This window comes from Pleurodeles waltl, chromosome 6, assembly GCF_031143425.1.
Source record: "Pleurodeles waltl isolate 20211129_DDA chromosome 6, aPleWal1.hap1.20221129, whole genome shotgun sequence".
In the NCBI taxonomy this organism is placed as follows: domain Eukaryota; kingdom Metazoa; phylum Chordata; class Amphibia; order Caudata; family Salamandridae; genus Pleurodeles; species Pleurodeles waltl.
The window spans coordinates 453,552,727-453,571,032 of NC_090445.1; the positions used below are offsets into that span (position 1 = coordinate 453,552,727).

Here is an 18,306-nt window from a genome sequence, read left to right on the forward strand (position 1 = left end):
CCTTTCTATGTCCAGACCAGCCGTCCTCGTAATATAGCAATACATGCACCCCATCCATGTGTGCCCCCCTCCCTCATTTCACAAACGTCAGTCGTAGTAAAACCCAACATGCAGCAGTACTAGAGTGGTGATGATGCAGCCCACCATAACCCTGTGACATCCATCATTAACAGACTTTCAATCCCCATTGGCGGCTTTGAGTGAAGTGCCTAATAACCTGTGGAGCGAGCTCTGTTAGGATACAGCATGTACAAAATATTGCCACACTAATTGGTTCCGATCATAATTAGGACGGTCCATATTGTTATTAAACACATAGAAAAAGATAGTCACAATAGTGCTTTGTCTGAGTAAAAGTGACAGTCTCGCTGAACCACTAGGCACCCATGGAACAAAAAGCAGATACTGCACAAATACGGTCAAGGTTTGTTTCTAGCACACCATAGCCCAGAAGGAGCCCCCACTCAAAAACATTAGAGCAAGCCTTAGAAATCCAGGACACCAGCCAATGGTGTGCACAGATAAACACATGGCAGACTATTATAGATGTGCGCACTGGAACTCCATCCGGGTAGAGCACCTCACCGCTGTCCAGAGTACACCACATAGATGTGCATGCACCAGGGAGAGGCTTATGACTGGAAACAGAAGATCGAAACATGTTGACACAGACAGACGTGCAAACCCATAGGAGCTTGGCTCTACCCTCAGAGTGTCTGGGAAGAAGCATAAAGATATTATCTGCTGCATTCATATCGGATACATTTGGACCATTTCTAGTGCTGTTTTTGAATGACACTCATTGATAAAATGTATTACTGTGTATTTGTGAGTGCAAACATATATACTTGTGGGTTACAGGTCTAATCTTATGTTTTTGAGCAACAGGTATAAATGCGTGTGTGTGAATAATATCAGTTATAATTTTCTGTGAACTGCAAGTAAAGCACTAGTTAACAGTGGCACAAATAGCTAGGTTCACGAACAGCACGTAAAACCCTTCGAAGTGCTCAGCAGATGTAACTGCATGTGAATTGCTGGTTTAACTGCGTGTTTGTGAAAGACTGACATAGATGTGTGTTTGGAAAAGACAGGTCTCGCTGCCGGTCCAATTCGCACAAATTGAGCGCACCTGCATGTCACAATGGTGCCTAACAATGACAACGTACGAATGTAGAAACGACATCCTGACTCGCACAATCAGGACTGGTGTAATTGTGCGTTCATAGAGCGCATGTGCCAAGACAACATTTGATATTTAGGAGCCAGGGAAAGGATTGTTGGTCTTCAGTGGGCGTGGTAGAGAAAATATCGTCCCTTTGTGTGTGGGTGAGGGTGAATTTCATGTGCAACTCCACATTTTTCTAATTTACTCCTGCAGATTATTTCACACAGCGGACATTTTGTGCGAATATTTTTCAATTTGATATACAGTATGTTCCTGGATTATCGTAGATTTCCTGGACCAGTCCTGGTAATCACTGTAAATTCCTGTAATGACCATAATTTACTATAAATAAAGGTGTCATCCACGGAAGAGATATCTGATTTAAACCCTTCGCTTGGCGATTACAGCACCATGTTTGTCAAGGGCGCCCGTGTTTGTTACACGTGTATTCATCCTTGCTTGTGAATGAATGGTTGTGGTTACAGAGGGTCCACAGCGGCGTTTAAGTGCCTTGTCTAGCAGTTTTTTTGTGCACAGGCTCTATAACTCGGTGTTTGTAATCTTCAGGTATAACTCACTCTTTGGTGGGTCAGACTCAGTCCCGGAGCTGAATGAGAAAGCTAGTGTGACACGGAAGCTGCAGATGGTGAGTTGGACCTCGGGCCTGGTTACTTTAGGCTCCCTTCTCTGGCACTTTTCTTTGCATTGTTTGAACGGTAACCCTAGTGTTGCAGCATCAACCCAAATAGTGTGAGGTTAGAAAGCTGGACTTTAAAAGTGCTGGCTAGTCAAACTATCACTGAGAAGCTTACCCCGGCAGCCTATTTCTCCATGCCCCCTTCTTTTCTCTTACCTTCTCTCTCACACACTGTCAGTGCAGTTTCTTTTCCATACCCGTCGAGTCTCCTTTCTGTCTGTCCGTCCTTCCACGCTCCATATGAATCAACCTATATTGGGCCAGATGTACGTAGGTGCAATTTTGCATTTCCTAAATAGCTACTCCATACAATTCGCTATTTTGGAAATGCAAAATGATATGTATCAAAATACCAATTTCCTAATAGCGATAACTGCAAAGTAGGAATTGCAATTAAGAAATCCCTTTCCATTTGTTACAATGGGCTTCTTTTGCATATCTAAAATAGCAATTTCTATGGAGTCGCTATTTAGGAAATGCAAAACCAAAGATGGCTATGGGCAAAAGGCCCCCAATAATGTACCCTAAAAATAGTGGTGCACATGTACAGCACACATATGCCCTAGAGGCATGTGTGTGCTCTACTGCACTTTAAAAAAGCATCTTTGGGCACTGGAAGTCAATGGTAATTGCATTTTTCTAAATGCCCATTTCATATTTAGGAAATGATTTGCACATCTGAATAGGATTCACAAATAGTTAATCCCAATTTGCAATTTCCTATTAAGAGGATCGCAAATTGCGATTTCCACTGGGTAGAATTCGCAGTTTGTGGTTCCCTAACAGGCTTTATGCATCTGAAAAGCCCGTTTAGCATTTAACGGACCTTTAAGAAATGCTAAACGGTGTTGTATATCTGGCACATTGATACTTAAGAGCCATCATTACATTTCAATCTTTTCTGTCTTGTGGCCAGGCTACTGTTTTACCATCACTGCCCACTAGAGGTCTCTAGTGCACTAGCTGCCTGCCTCTGACAGTAACCCAGCAAGCGATATATACTGTCACTGGCTTGAATGGAATTGGCGCGGTCTTTCTTTTTCTTTAGAACCAGTGGCAGCTGAATAATAAAGACCATGTAGCAAGACATTCCAGTTCTAGAAAGGAAGGTTTTGTGCTGTCAAATGTGTCTCTGGTAGAGGGAATGTTTGCATTTACTTCAGTCATTATGCAAGGACGGAATAAAATTACGTTCAGCAGGCGACTACAGATGCCTAAAAATGTAAGTAGCAGTCACAAACGGCAGCGGACCTGATTGGGATCCATAGTAAGTGGCGGTCTAGTGTAGTCTGCATACCAAGGTTGAATAAAGGTTACAGGAAGGGGGTCAAGTCAGATTTAGAAACCAACACCCTCACTGCAGTGCCTCTTGATTCTAAGCAATGATCTTCACGTGCAGACCGCTTGCACTTGGGTGGGGTTAGCACCCCACAGTGCACAGTCAAATACGCGTGACACAAGTACTAAATGGAAAAAAGTGGGGTACTAACCAATTAGGCAGTATGCATGTGACATCACAGTGTATGACATCACACTTGGCATCACAGGAAGTGACATCACAAAAAGAGGCATCACTTAATAGAAAGTAACGTCACAAGAAGTGACATCCGATCTTAAGACCTTGCACATATGCTCAGAATGTATATCATAGGTACATTTGGGATCATTATATACCCAAGCCTGTGACTTGAGTTCCCTGTTTGAAGGAATTTAACAGCCCAAATATGGACGAAGTCTGGTGTCTGACTAACTACATTAGACAAGCCACTAACATTAAACTTGGCACCAAGAACAAAGCAATGTTCATGGTTTGCATCATAAATGCTAGTAACTATAATTTTGAATATCAAAACCATAAAATGTATTTACCTATTTAACATACCACCATTCTGTATACTGACAACTTTCGTATACTTTGACCATTAGCACAAAAAGTGTGTCCTTTATTTGGTATTCTGAGCATAGCAAACAATACTCAGTATGAAAGACACTGTTGTAAGTTGTTACTCTACACATATATTAATTCAGGAATTATGGTCGATGTTTTATTGCCACCGGATGTTTAACCACAAGAAGTGAGTAATTACTGAGACCTTTTACATCATTGAATCACTAACGCGGGAAACGAACCACTTAAAAAGTCCCACGCATTTGGTATCTTTTATTTTGATGGGTATAGGATCTACCTTCCTATACTGGTTATCATCTGCATGGAGATGAACTGTTAGCCATCTGTCATCACGACAATGGATTCTCATGTAACAATCCTGTGCATTGATATACACACTTGTATGATTTATTGTCAATGTATTGTGTGCGTGTGTGTGTGTGATGTAAAGCATCAGTAGTGCTAGATGTAGGAATGAGTAGTGCTAGAAAAGAAACAAAAAAATAGTGGTATTTAAATTATTTGTATAAATACTTGTACAGACTGACACATCAGGCATTCTTAGAATGCATGCATATCTCTTATATGTACAGGTGTTGAACAAAGTTAAATGCTTCTTTCCAAATCCTAGTTTCTCTTAAGTACTTGTGAGGTGTGATGAAGTGATAACAAGCTGTGTGCCTTAGTTTCCTCTCCTTGGCATTGCAATTTGGGTGTGAGGCTCCAAATAGCTTCCAGACAGGATTAAACTGGAACAAGAGGAGGCCCGATGACCCTTTAACTTTGGACTTTGGAATCTAAAATGTTAGACATCATCCGCCTGCACATTGCTGCTCTGGACAGAAAGAAGACAATGTGCAAGTGATACTGTAAGCATCCCGGAGTAGGAGAATTACACCGGGACAAGTTCTGCATAATTCACTGGGACCCAATTTCTTGGCAGAGGAGACAATGACTTGTGCTTATGCATACATGGCAGTAAATCCATTTACATAAAATGTGGGGAAACCATGCCGGAAGGTGAGTGTCTCATCAGTTGCACTTTATATTGTGGATGTTTTTATTCTAATTTTGCCCTCAGGGTACTGCAAGGTGTAGGATTAGACGAGTTTGTGAATCACTCACCTGTCACCTCAGTATCTTGAAGCAGTGAGTTGGTTTTATGCTGGAGGAAGCAAGCTGGGTTATCCTTAGAAGTAGCCTTATTAGAATGGATATTGTATTTATCTACTCAACTTGCAACCATTTTTGCACTTCAGAGGATGAGTCCTGAGATGTATTGTGTATTGAGCCTTTGCTCTCTGCAAAGACAAAGTAAATCCACCAGAGTTGGTTTGTAGTCTTACGGATGGTGATGATGGATATGACATGCGCACTCACACACTCACTTTCTTTTTCCCACCTGACTGATGATCCAGAATGCCCTGTCAACCCAGTTTTTTTCTCCCTTTCCCAGATCAGCGACAGCCTCTCCAGCTGCTCATCCAGCATTTCTGAAAAGCAAGCAGTGTTGGAATCCATTGACGAGGACCTTATGAGGTGCAGGCATGAGGTGCACGAGGATCAGAGGTTTGTACCAGTGCGCATCATGGGCCATCATAGAGCAACTTTTAAAAATCAAAGGCTCCACAGAATATTATAAATATGAGAGATCACAAAATAAATCTTTCTATTATCTCTAAGGGATAGCTTACTTATTTCGAACCCCTTCTGTCTTTCTTCCAGATGTATTGAGAAAACCCTCTTTCGTAGGACAAAATAACTTCATTTTGACAAATGACGTGAACAAAATAATGGACAAATATATTTCATAAAGAAAAATAGCGTCATATTTAACATATAAAACAACTCTCTAAGTGGTTTGCCAAGTTCAATCTGTGAGCAGATTCCTTAATTCCATTTGATTGATATTAGTGCGTATGCCCCGGCCATCTGGCCCGGGTATGGTACGGTTTACTGGCTAATAATGTAAATTTTTTAATGAACTCCCGGTATTCATAACTTTTTTTTTTCACATAATAAATCAGCCAGTTGTGCCAAGCAGTGCTTTTGTAGGGTTTCGGTGTCTTCACTAGTTTGACAAGGTCTGGTTACTTATCTAGAGACTTCTTTAGGAGAAAATGATATACAGTAAAGGGAAGAATTCCTGAACTGGAGCAAACTGGAATTCGCTGAAAGGACTGAAAAAGCCACAGAGTGTTTCCTTCTTTTAGAGTATTGTGCTGTGGTTGCTGAGCTGGATACAGATACTATATTTTGGAGGTTATTGCTTCTCAATAATTTACAAATGTGGTAAAGGATTCCCGGTTATAGGAATCATTATTGGAATCCAGGCCCCCCCTACAGAGTCATTGCTAAAAGCTGGGGAACTAATCTGTTAATATTATTAAGTTTTCTAAGCAGTCACGGACCCCCTGAGGAGGCCTCGCGGATCCCTAGGGGTCCCCGGACCACAGGTTGGGAACCACTGCTCTAGAGAGGCCTCTTTCTTTATCACTTCCAAGGGGTATCCATGTGGCTCTGCTTCGCAAGGTTCCCAAATCACGACTTCCCCTTTGTTTGTGGTCTGTTGGTTCAATCTGGAACGGACACTAGAACTCCCAGAGCATACAGGTCTGAAGTGCAGGCTCACGACTGCTGCTTTTGTGACTAAAGGGTAGCGTTCCCCCTTAAAACAGAAACAATGTATTTTCCATTATTTCTAATTTAATACATCCCTACATTGTAGAACAGAACAAAGTGGTAGGTCATCCTTTGCATAGAATCAACAGCAAAATAAATCTGGTTGAGTATGTGTTTTTTGTTCTTGTTCACAGTGTCCAACGCATTGAGAACTGTCTGGAGAGGATGCAGCTCATACTGAAGCAATTCAGGAGGACTCGGCAGCTTCCCCGTGAGTACTTCCTTTTGTTTCTCTCTGAGAGTATTGCTCCCCAAACACCCTTTCAGGAATTCAGAATACATTTTAATTTGTATATATTTTTGAATTGCTTATTGACACATTTCTTTAGACGCTGCAGGCCCTTGTCGACACCACTTGTGATCGTGAACAGATGTATTTGTCTATGATGAGACTACTCATCACTCACTCATTAGGATGTGTCGTTCCCAATTTCATTTTATCTGCCAAACCCCTCAAAATCGTGTTACCATACAGTGGGCCAATGTTACAAGAAGAACTGCTTATTTTTTTTATTTATATATTTATAAAGCACATTTCCACCCTAAGGCAGGTTGGCATTGACCAGGGTGGATTAAAAACAACAAACAGCCAAATCGGTAAGAAGGATGAAGACTTTCCCCGAGCAAGCGGCTGATTAAATGGGCCCAGATGGAAACTAGTCAGCAAGCAAGAAAAGTATCAGGGCTTTTTTTTCTGATTTGCTGGCAGTTCAGTGGAGCCCTTAGGGAGAAGGGCATGTTGTTCCCAGCTTTGGGACTTATATGGAACAGGGCTCACTCCCCTACGTCGGGTGTGCAGTATCGGGGAACAGTTGGACCACAAATTGCACAAGAGTTGATAGACCAAATAATGTTCATGGAAGCAGGAGTATGCTATGGCTTTTCTCTATAATGGAGGCCGAAAGGAATACGTTCTCCTAGAACTTAACTGCAACACATCAATATTGGGTGTCCCTCGCCTAACACTAGCTTAAGTGCACCTAGTCAGTGTTTATCACTCAGGTGAAAAATCATGCTCCTTTTGAAAATAAATTACCCTCACCCACTTCAGTAGTGGTATGTTTAATCGGGTTCACCGATTAAAAGCCAGGGTGGGCTCAACCGTATTCCAGGGAAGTCTTTGTATATTATGGTGACCGAGGGACGCTATTTGTAATAAAAATGTCTTATCCACGCCCAGCTATCCCTTTATTAGTTGGGTGGATGAACACAAACTAAAACCAGTAACAAGGTCCAGTGAAGGATATTACTGGTCATATGACTCTTTCTATGTCAACGTGTTTCTGCCCTACTCTACGGTCATATAATGGTCCAGGGCATTAACCATGATGAGGTTACAAATACTGTCACATACCCCGACAATGACTTGTGAGTTACGTTCCACAACCACATGCATCTTCTTAGGCCTGCAAGGTGAGTACTATACTCACCTGAACAATGTACGGTACCCAGATCACAGACTAGTGGTACCTGTAAATTAAAAAACAAATGTGCACAAATAATCGGAGTGCATTAGTGAAAACAACACACCATGTGCTCATGCAAGAAACCACAACCTTTGTGTTTCTCTGAATTGACTTATTCGTAGTCTGCCAGGCCAATTATATTTTCTTAAGCCTGGGCTCCAGGCCTGATGTATTGTCTTAAGCCTGGGCACCACCACCCATAGCTCAGTGCACTAAGAAGAGACCAGAGAAGAGGACACCTGCTGTATGTAACCCGCAAGGGTCTACTGTCAGACCCCAACGGGGTGTGGGAAGAGGTTTTGTCTTGTAGTCACACACTGTGTTGCCCATGTGGCAATTGCAACTGTTATGTATTGCACCAAACACAGAACCCAACAAACACACACATTAATGAGATCAATGCCAGGAACAACTAGTACATTAACAAACATCTTGCCCGCTGTTATAGTCGGGGAAATAAGTCCCTTAGCTCACGTCATCAAAGGTCGGAATTCCGCCTGTATTTATACTAGGTCCTGCATCACCTTCATGCCACGAGAACAGGATCGGGACCTCATTTATGCAGCCTTGCTATGTCCAGCTGAAGCTGGTCACCGTTGTGTGGTGTGACGCGTTGCACATCTCCCACGTCATTCACGGCCTCCAGGAATGGTGGCAAATGTGGTCCATTCCTGTCTTGTGTCTGCTTGTAATGTCAAAAAATTATGTAGAGCCCTGGCAATCTGTCCGAGGCTATATTTGAAGGTGAGGAACTCTCAACTGAATTAGCAAGCCTTCACATCCAAGCGATTAAAGAAGTGACTGTATTAACTCCAGTTGTGGGTAAACATGTGTCCAAACACTTATGAAAATACTGTTTGGTATCTTTAAGTTCCTTGCAACAATTTGTCGGTTAAATGGAATCAAATCAACCAAACACAAAAATAAACATAAGAATAAACAATTGTTTGAGAGACGGGCACTGACACTGCTCAACTTGGAGGGGGACAAGGCCTGCTCTGGTTGTTGAGAGGTTTAGGTAAACATGTCAATGCTCTCTTTGTGAGATGTTGATGTGGACATTACAGACCACCGTGATCATGTGAATGTGAAGATATAGGTAACTGGGCGACGGGCTCATATGCTGCTGTCCTTCGGGGGCCATGTACATGTGGTTACAGAAAGGTTTAACTGAGAGTGTCAATGCTCTCTTTGTGAGATGTTGATGTGGGACCAGTATGATAATGTGAGTGTAAATTGCGGAGAGACAGTCTCGTACACCCCTGTCCTTCGCGAGCCGTGCACTTGTAAGGGGTCCACCATCGTCAAAAAGTAATGCATGAAAATACAGAATTACTAATGAAATAAGGAGGGAAACTATTGACAAAAAAGAGACTGTCTTCAGAAGGAGAACTGCATACCCGCCTTGCTAGGGAGTTAATTCATATAGCTTACTAGTCATTACTTCTTGTGAGCATAAATACCCTGTGGGCAGTGGAGCCCATCTGACGTTAAGTAGTTTCCAAGGTATGTCATCGTCGAGCCCTATTCTACTGGTGCGAAGCCCATACACTCACGTTTGTCCTTTCTCAAGGAGTCTTGATGTGGCCTGCATCTTTTAGCCTATTTTCTCATTCACTATCCAAGACATGTCAGTGTGATTTTTTTTCAAAGAAGTGAGAGGTGAGTTTGGCGGCTGCTCTCTTGCACCGAATGGTGCTTCTTTGTTCTGCGATTCTGATTCGGACCTTTCTAGTGGTCATCCCAATGTAACGCAAACCACATGGACATTCGATCAAATATATCACATTGTCACTGTTACAGCTGGAATGTAACAGCTGCTAACCTTCATCTGTGCTCGGAGGTAATATATGCAAAACGCGGAGGGTCTGTGTAAAGAATTAGTCTCCTTCTCACAATCCTTGAACTGGCTGATAGGGCAGGTTTTGTGCTTATTTGTACACCTTTAAGGTTTTAAAAAAATATATTCTATCATTTTTACTCTTTCACATTTTTGGTACTTTTAGGTGGCGTGATGAGTGCCAGTTCTATGAGCATCATTGTCTATTAGTGTTTGCTAGGTATTCACTTTCTTGGTGGTCGTGTGATTGACAATGATTTCTATTTGTCCCCTGTGCAGTTTGTTTTTGTTATATAAAAATGTGGGTAACCGAGGGCATTCCAGGAATAAGAAACACGACACCAGAATATGAAAACTATTGTCAAGAATAAATTGTTTTAACTCATCAAAAACATGATGGGAAAAGTGATGCTCATAAAGCTGTGAAACAAAACGATTTCATGAAAAAGAGCTGGACTAAAAGTAAATTCCAAGAAAGTGAAATCGTGGATTTTTGAGTTTTATTTGAAGAGTTAAGAAATACTTTGGATGGCACTTGTACCTTTTTATGTTTGGTTTTTGATGTATACCTGGATGCTTTCATCTCAGATGGAGCAGGACATTATTCCAAGGCTGCGACTTATGCAGATACATTTGTAGTTATGGGTATCCAGGTGGTTGGCATTATTATGAGTGGAGTTGATGACCTCCTGACAATGCTGTGGGGATTGATCTGAGATGAGTAACATGATGAATACCTTTACAAAGTTAACTGAACCTGCTTCCACAATTTCCTTGATTATTTCTTTCTGGTGTATGTACATTCTCTAGTTTGCCATTTGTCAGTTGCTCTTGTAACTATCTTTGTTGTTGGGGTGTGTGTCTGTGTATTGTGTTATTGGAGCCTTTAGTTTCCATTTGTCAGTTTTTGTATGACGTTTGTTGCAAGCTGCTGTCTTTTCTCCGAAACCTAAGTAACTTATCCACTCATTTTCATGTATGCTACCTAGTTATTCCTTACATATTGTTTGTGCAAAAATGTTATTTATTCCTGGAGTACGTTGATTAAACATATTCGTCAGTTACCATAATCTCCTCAAGCACTGTGATAATATCACTAGTCAGTGAGGTATGAGGCTCCCAAAACGCAGAGTTAATGGCACCCTAAATAACATGTATAGCTTTTAATCAACTTAATGATTCTTATTTTATCACCCTCAAAAGACAGGATTCAAGGCATCATACAGGGTGAGCACATCTGTAGTAGATGCACTGGGGCTGCCTTTCCTCGTCATATTTCATTTCCTATTCCCTTTCCTCACTGTCCTCAGATGACATCACCGGTTCTTTTCCATAAATAGTCTAATGTTTTTTAGCAATCCAGTTCCACGCATGGCTGTGTTAAGCTCTCCCAAAATATATACTCCTTACAGATTCTGTTTCTTCCTTTTAGGGTTGCTGTACAACGATGAGCAAATTCAGAAGTTGGATAAGTATGTGGTGATAGGAACCGACTGTGGAAGAGATAGACATTGCTGTAGCCTGGTCCCTGCTACTTGTATTGCCATATGAACCCCGGGGGCAGGGGAGTGCTTTTAATACAGGGCCTGGGAGGAGAGTGCTCATAGTTACTTGTGTCCTGCGTTCACTTGGTAAAGTGGCCGAGGTATGCCTGGCACGCTGCATATATGTATATGTTCTGAAAACAAACTTGAAGGGACGGGGAGGCTATCACGGGGTCAATAGTGGCGACGTGACAAAACCTAAGGTGGCCGGAAATGTCTAAATAAAGCTACTACCGTCACCTTCTCTGCTATCCCCGCATACTAACTCACCCACTACCCACACACAATACACGCTTAGGTATGTGAAATTTTCAAACACAAAATAAGACTGTACAAAATCTACACTAAAATGAATTGCATCTATAACAATTGCACATCTATGAAATTCAATTTTAGAAGGATAGCAAAATGATACATGACATTACTATATTCCAAAGTAGTATCTTACACTGGCATCTATGGCGTAGGCCAAAACATCCAATGACGTCCATCTCTGCCATACCTGGGTGCCACTCAGTGTGTGTGGGTGTGTGATGGCCAGGGCGCCTGTGATCATTGTGTGTGAGGGAATGAGATCTGCATGTGCACGTCTGATGGCGGATGCTGTCATGTTGGCCTTGTATGTCTGGTCAGGCACACCGGCAGGAACCAGTCTTGTCATGAGGGGTGGGAGGAAAGGATTCAGAGCGTCGAGAAGATGAGAGGGCAGGTGACTCACAGGGAAACAGTCTGAAGAACAAGCAGAGGAGTTACTTCTGGCAGAGCAGGACCTTAGTAAGAAGAAGGAACACAGATAACTGCATGTGGCTTCCAAACAATGTCTCTTTCTAACTGTGGGAGTTCTAGGGCAGAGGGCAAATGGTGACGAGACAATACGTTTTCCACGCTGTAACCCTTGCTCCACACCTCACCTTCCCTGGCCTTTCATGCATTGACCTGCCTGATTGGTTGGGCTTAGTGGAACCACATATTTCATTTGCCACCTTGTCCTTCTATGCAGGGGCTTAGCTTTAGGGGGTGCGTTTGGGGTGCTACACACCCTTAATAAATGTATTTAGTGATAAATATTTGGGAACAGGTGCTTTCGTTCAGGTATGGCAAGGCGTCTGTCGGAATTCACCAGGAAGTTTTACACACAGACAAAAAGCACACACACTCTCTCCCTCTCTGTTTGGAAAGACTTAAAAAATGTTGATTATTTCACAAAATAATGTGCTTTCTCTCACTTAGTACCCCTACAGAAGTGGCTCGTGGGGCTTTGTTGGGTTGGGTGGCCTGAGAGGGGGAGGGTGCAGTGGGTGGCGTGGGGAAGAGAGGGGGGGAATTAATAAAAAAAAATCATCACTTACCTGCTTCTCTGCTGCAGCCGCCTCTCTTCTCCCAGCCTGCCCTGCAGCCAGTCCTGATGCTGGTCAAAGCAGCATTCAGATTGGCTGGCAGCACCCATCCAGGGCGCGCCCAGGCAGACTGGGAGCCTGTGCCTCCTCTCTCCAGCCCGGCAACTGTTGCTGGGCTGGAGAGAGCCTACTGTGCATGTATGTTTGGCCGGCCCGAGACGCACCCCCCCCTCAGTTCTTGTCATCCCTAATGCCCTGCCCATTTTACTACAAAACAATAATAAACCTAGTTTATTATTGTTCTGTAGTAAAGGTTTGCAGTTGATGCTGCTGGCGTAGGAGCCGCGCCTGTACGCCTGTACGCCTGTCAGTCTGCTTCTTCTCCCTTTCCACTGCCTCTTAAGCCACTCTCGGGTGCCCTCCTTGTCGTATAATGTATTAACATTATGTGCCAGCATGATTGTTGGGAAATCTGAAGCTCACAGCCCCCCAATATTACTGTCCAAGCTATGCACCTGCTTCTTCGACAATACTGCTATGGTGCAGCCCTGGCTGCCCTGCGGTGCCAGGCTTCCTCTTGTCTTCTGCTATTTTTTGCTGCTTTTCTGTGCCCACATCTAGGCCAGTCCCTTTGCCACCCAAACAGTATCTCTGATAAAAATAAAAATAAAGTGTATCTGTTGGTAGTGCTCTTACTGTGACTTTGGTCAGGGTTTCTCAAAGCAGAGTCACTCATGCCTCCCTACTGCATTTCAAACCACAGACATTTCCCTCAGGCAATCAGTCTCTAGCGAGAAAAATGGAAAGTCCCACAACTCCAGTCTCAGACGTTCCTGAAGGGTGATGGTGACTTAGGAGGGAGCGCAGAGAAGGTCTCCTTGGTGAATTTATCATGAGCCCCTCAGCTGAGGGTGCTTTACGTTAGGGTGGCTGAAAAGAGGATATTGAGTTCATACCTGTCCTAGCGAGTTCATAAGCATAGCACCAACCTCATCAGGGGCGTAACACAGGCCCCTGGAGCCCCCCCAACCTTTTAAGCATGCTCCTTTCAGCCCCCAAGGCTAAAGAAAATCTGTGGGACCGAGGGTCTGCTCATCACATTCGGCGGGGGAGAAAGCGTGGTGTTCTAAAGCACATTTCAAACAAGCATTTGTAATGCAATGGGTCTCGAGTTTTCTTGAGTTAGAGCTATTAGCGTTGTAAATTCCTAAATGAAATTTTCTTGCCGCACAAACAAAATAAAAAGTAAAAAAGTTGGCATAAGCGAGCCGATTCAAAGCACCGCCGTGAATGCGAAGGAGAGAGAAAAAAGGGAAAAGAAGTTTGCTCCCAGTCAAAGTTATCGTCAAAAGTGCAATTATCCATGTAACAAGGTTTATGGCCAAGGTGGTAACAAAACCGCCACAAGGAGGGACAAACGTAAAGCATTTACCAATGATAACAAAGGATTTTTGAAAGGCAAACCCATGAACGAGTGATGGTGATGGGTGTGGTTAAAAGCCCACATAGATACCAACATGTTGGAAAAGCAGCGCTTGTGCGCTGCTATGCTCAACCTAAAACGAAACAGCCTCTTAGCACTTGAATATTTCGGATTGCTACTATACATCCCAGTAGAACTCATTTCACGACATTTAGAACATTGAAGGAAGGAGTCTGTTGAGTTAGATCCCTTCATTACGGTCTCAATCCATCGAACTGTTTAAGCAACAGCTGGGGTCACCAATTTAGGGCAGTTTTGCTGCATGGGGTGTGAGATTATCACCAGATAAAACATTCCCTGTATCTGTGCTGTATGCATGTTGCGCTTTGAAACAGAGAGTAAAACACTTTACAGAATTATAAATCAACACTGTTACTGAAGATGCTGTGTGTAAGCTATGTAAATTATTGCTATAAATTTCAATTTGGCAGCATTGTATTTCTGTATGGCTAATTCATTACGTGTTTTCCCCTCCAAAATATATTTCAGGCTGACTTTAGGAACTTTAGTGAAAAAGGTTTTGTCCATCTTCCAGGATGACTGTGTAGAGAAGTACCAGAACCTGCTCTCCACCCACAGCAACAGGATGAGGTATTGTTGGTTTTTGGCCGCTGAGTGCTGTATTGATGAAGATTTGAAAGGACAGTCACCGTCTGACCTGCCTCTCCCTCGCAGGGACTATGGCACTCTGGTAGAGCGGAGGGTCCGCACAGCACGTGTTCGGGCATTGGACGGCCCACAGCAAATAAGTCCCAGAATCATCCAGGAATGTTTTCCCTAATTTAAACAGCAGACGGTTACCATTTGGCAGCCTTCGTCTTTCCCTCTGGCACGTTTCATTTAATACTTCATTTAGTTTCAAGCATCCACATAAAGTAACGGAGTAAGTAACTTGCCGTTGCGGCCATTTTCTGCCAGAGAAGAGAAAGACGGGGGAAATGAGATGAAAATGACCTATGGAAATTGGAAACAATTTCAAAGAAGTTACTTTGGGGAAAATATGACAGTTGATTCTGGGGTTTTAATTCGTAGGGAATTAGATGTGTAAAACCTTGTTGAGCGGAAAAATACCTTTGTCTTGCCACCACACATTGTTTTCTTGTTTGCTTCCTAATAGTTGTGTGCATTACTCATGTCTTACATTTTATGTCCTTTAAAGAGCCGTTAGAAGGACGAAGTAGGTTATTTAGTTTAAAGTATTGGAATGCTTTTGAGCTAATATTTGCTACCTGCTTCTTCCTGCATAGTGTTTGGTTGCCCAGAAGTGCCCTTAAAGCGCACACACCCAACCAGACAGTCAAATGATAAGACAGTAAGAAGGGTATATTCAAGGGAAGGATTGACTGTCACATTTAAGAAAGTCAGAAAGGCAATATTTTAAAGAATGCCCTTGGTTTTAATACTCAGGCCAGTGTTTCCAGGATACGTGAATGCCTACTGATGCAAACAGTGCACTTTTTACAGTCTACATTTGTGTTTGTAAATACTGACCTATATGTATAGGGTGATTAGTGCTACCAGATGCTTGTGGCCACATTTTGAGGTCCTCGTTGTAAGGTCTGGTAACTCTTCCCCTAAAAGTTATCAATCGCAGAGATAGCAGTAGGTCTAAAGGTTGGAGGAAGAGCTTAATGGGATTTCAAGGAAGATCCTACGGTTCCCCTGAGAAATGGGGAATTGCCCAGGTAACAGGTAATTCTGATCCTCCCCCTGATTCCTCACTTTCTCCCAGTATTTCACCTGGAAATGCCACCTACTTTTAGCCAGTCGTGTCTCTGGGTAAAACTCACCGGATCCATCTATTGGCTCACACTAGCAGCCCCTTTGTGATTTCCAGGCTACTTGTCCCCCAGACTGCAAAGGTTTTTGTATTTTTCTGTCATGTGCCTGGTGTACCCAGTCTGTGTGTCTGGCCTGATACAAATAATTTAGAGAGCAACCTATAATAATAACTAGCAGTAGGTGTCAGTAACTTCCATATTGGCTCTTCCACAGGACAATCTCAGATATCAGGAAGCATCTGAAACAGGTGAACTCGACCATTACGGCTTGCAACACAGAGATGGAATCTTGCCAGGGTTGCCTGAGTAATGTAAGTGTCATTAATTTACTTTCTTTATTACTGTAACACCACTGCTTGGGGATTCAGATCCTAGTGCTGACTGGCCCCGTTATTCAAGAACGGCTGGAGACAAGATGCTTCTCACCAACTCAGACCCACCAGAATTGCTGCGGTCCCACTCCTCTCCTCTCTTTCTTCCTTCTGTGTTTGTAAGGCCATGTGCCATATGCAGCAGGGGTTGTCCGCAGTGCCTGGCCTTAAGCCAGTTGTCAGGCACTATATATGTATATCTGTGATCCTCACGTGGTGCAGGGGCAACTGGCTGAAGACCAGGCGCTGTGGATGTATGTTAATAGCATGCGTGGCTGCACATACAGTTGCTTAGCATACTCCTGTGATCTAATGTTGGGCTTGGATGTTTGCAAGTTGTTTTTACTTGGAAGAAGTCTCTCAAGTCAGAAGATGGACTACAAATTTAGATTGTTTTTTGGCCATCATGTTCGGACGTGCACTGAGTTTGCTCTGTAATTGCAGTGTTCTCCCTGTGCCTGTTGGGTCCCCTTGCTGTCATTATTGATCTCTTGTGTCGGGCTCTTTCAAGCTCCTTTATCGCCCAAGTATTCATCTTAACCCCTCTAACTTCTAGGACATTAGCTGTTGTGAAGTTTTGTTCGCGGCATAGCCCCTTTGGGGGCACAGCATACTTCCAGGTTTATTGCCACCCTGGAATGTGACACAGGTGATGGAATACACAGCTTTTCAATACTGTCCTGAATGACATGCGACATATCATTGGATTGATCAACACAAGGTGTGCAACCTTTGCTGGTCCCCTTACAATGACACCACCACCTGCTTCTCGTGTTTCGCCTTCTGGTTGAAAAAGATACCCTGGCACCAAATGCAACAATGATGGATGGACAGCAACATGTGGCAGCAGGAACTGTCCGACACCCCAGACATTTTGGGGAAGAAGACCCCCTCATTGCCCAGCCATAGGAGGAAGGCAGTCCCACAAGGCTTACCCTTGCGCAATGGAACCCAGCCCTAACCTGTTCTCACTCAGTGAGGCCGACGAATACCAGCCACACATCGCTCTGGTGCTGAAGACTATGCCTTGGGTCAGAAGCATGCAGAGAGCCAAGAGTATCCAAGTGGCTCAGGAAAAACATACAACAGAACCTCACTCCGAGGAAGTGCTCCGCTCTCGCAGGACTAAGAGCTAGGCAACAGGGCCTCTTTGTTGACCTCCCCTCATTGGTATGATCTCCACCAGGATCTCGCCACTGCTAGATGGAATCTCTCACAAAAGGAAACTTACCTTCATGGTAGAGCCTCCTCTAAAGCCTTTCCCACAGGAACCTCCACCTAAGAGATAGGGATGTGACCACCAGCCCTGTTCCTCTTCGTCACACTCCTTCCCCCATACCAATCCACACCATCTCCGATCCACCACCCCTTCACTGCTGCCTCCTATAGAATCTCATGAGCAGTCTCCTTATTCAGCCCCTCCTCAGGGCAGCGCAGCCACAACAGGCCTTTTGACACTTATTACCTGCCAATAGGAAAGGGATTCACTGATGATCCATGGGACAATTATAATGCAGTCCCACCAGGGGTTCCTGGGCAAGCCCATTATTCATCAGAGCTGCTCCTCTTTTTCCTCACCACTTCCCCCTGATAACACAGTTGCATACCACAAAGTGATTCAGCGGGAAGCCACATGTCACAAAGTGGATATGCACATAAAACAGAAGGAAAATGATTTCCTCATGGAGACTCTCTCCATATCAGCGCACATTGAGTCCACTTCTTCCTTATTATAAAAGGAATTCTAAAGTCTGTCCATGATAATATAGTCACCCCCAGGGTGGAAAATAAATTCAAACCCTTCTCCAGTGATCCTGTTAATATTAGGGTGCAGTTCCCTGATGGTCTACTCTTCCCGCAAGCACAACCCTGGATACTTCTTCTCCAGATAAGGAGAACAAAAATATAGATGCTGCAGGCAAGAGGATGGCGATGAGAACAGTGTGCAGCTTCCCAATGGATTATAGCCAATTCACTTGCTGTCCTATCGAGGCACAATGGGACAAAGTGGAAGACTTCCTTAAACACCTCCTGGAACAGTTCCAGGAC

General features: G+C 43.5%; 1 protein-coding gene across 1 annotated transcript in view; it reads left to right on the forward strand.

The window, feature by feature from the left end:
• Window positions 1-18,306, forward strand: part of IKBKE (inhibitor of nuclear factor kappa B kinase subunit epsilon) — a 181,855-nt gene that overhangs the window by 115,755 nt on the left and 47,794 nt on the right. The window contains exons 14-19 of the mRNA XM_069238581.1: window positions 1,736-1,814; window positions 5,210-5,322; window positions 6,570-6,646; window positions 11,174-11,213; window positions 14,595-14,696; window positions 16,101-16,197. Coding sequence (XP_069094682.1) covers window positions 1,736-1,814; window positions 5,210-5,322; window positions 6,570-6,646; window positions 11,174-11,213; window positions 14,595-14,696; window positions 16,101-16,197 — 508 coding nt within the window. The remainder of the gene's footprint in view (window positions 1-1,735; window positions 1,815-5,209; window positions 5,323-6,569; window positions 6,647-11,173; window positions 11,214-14,594; window positions 14,697-16,100; window positions 16,198-18,306) is intronic.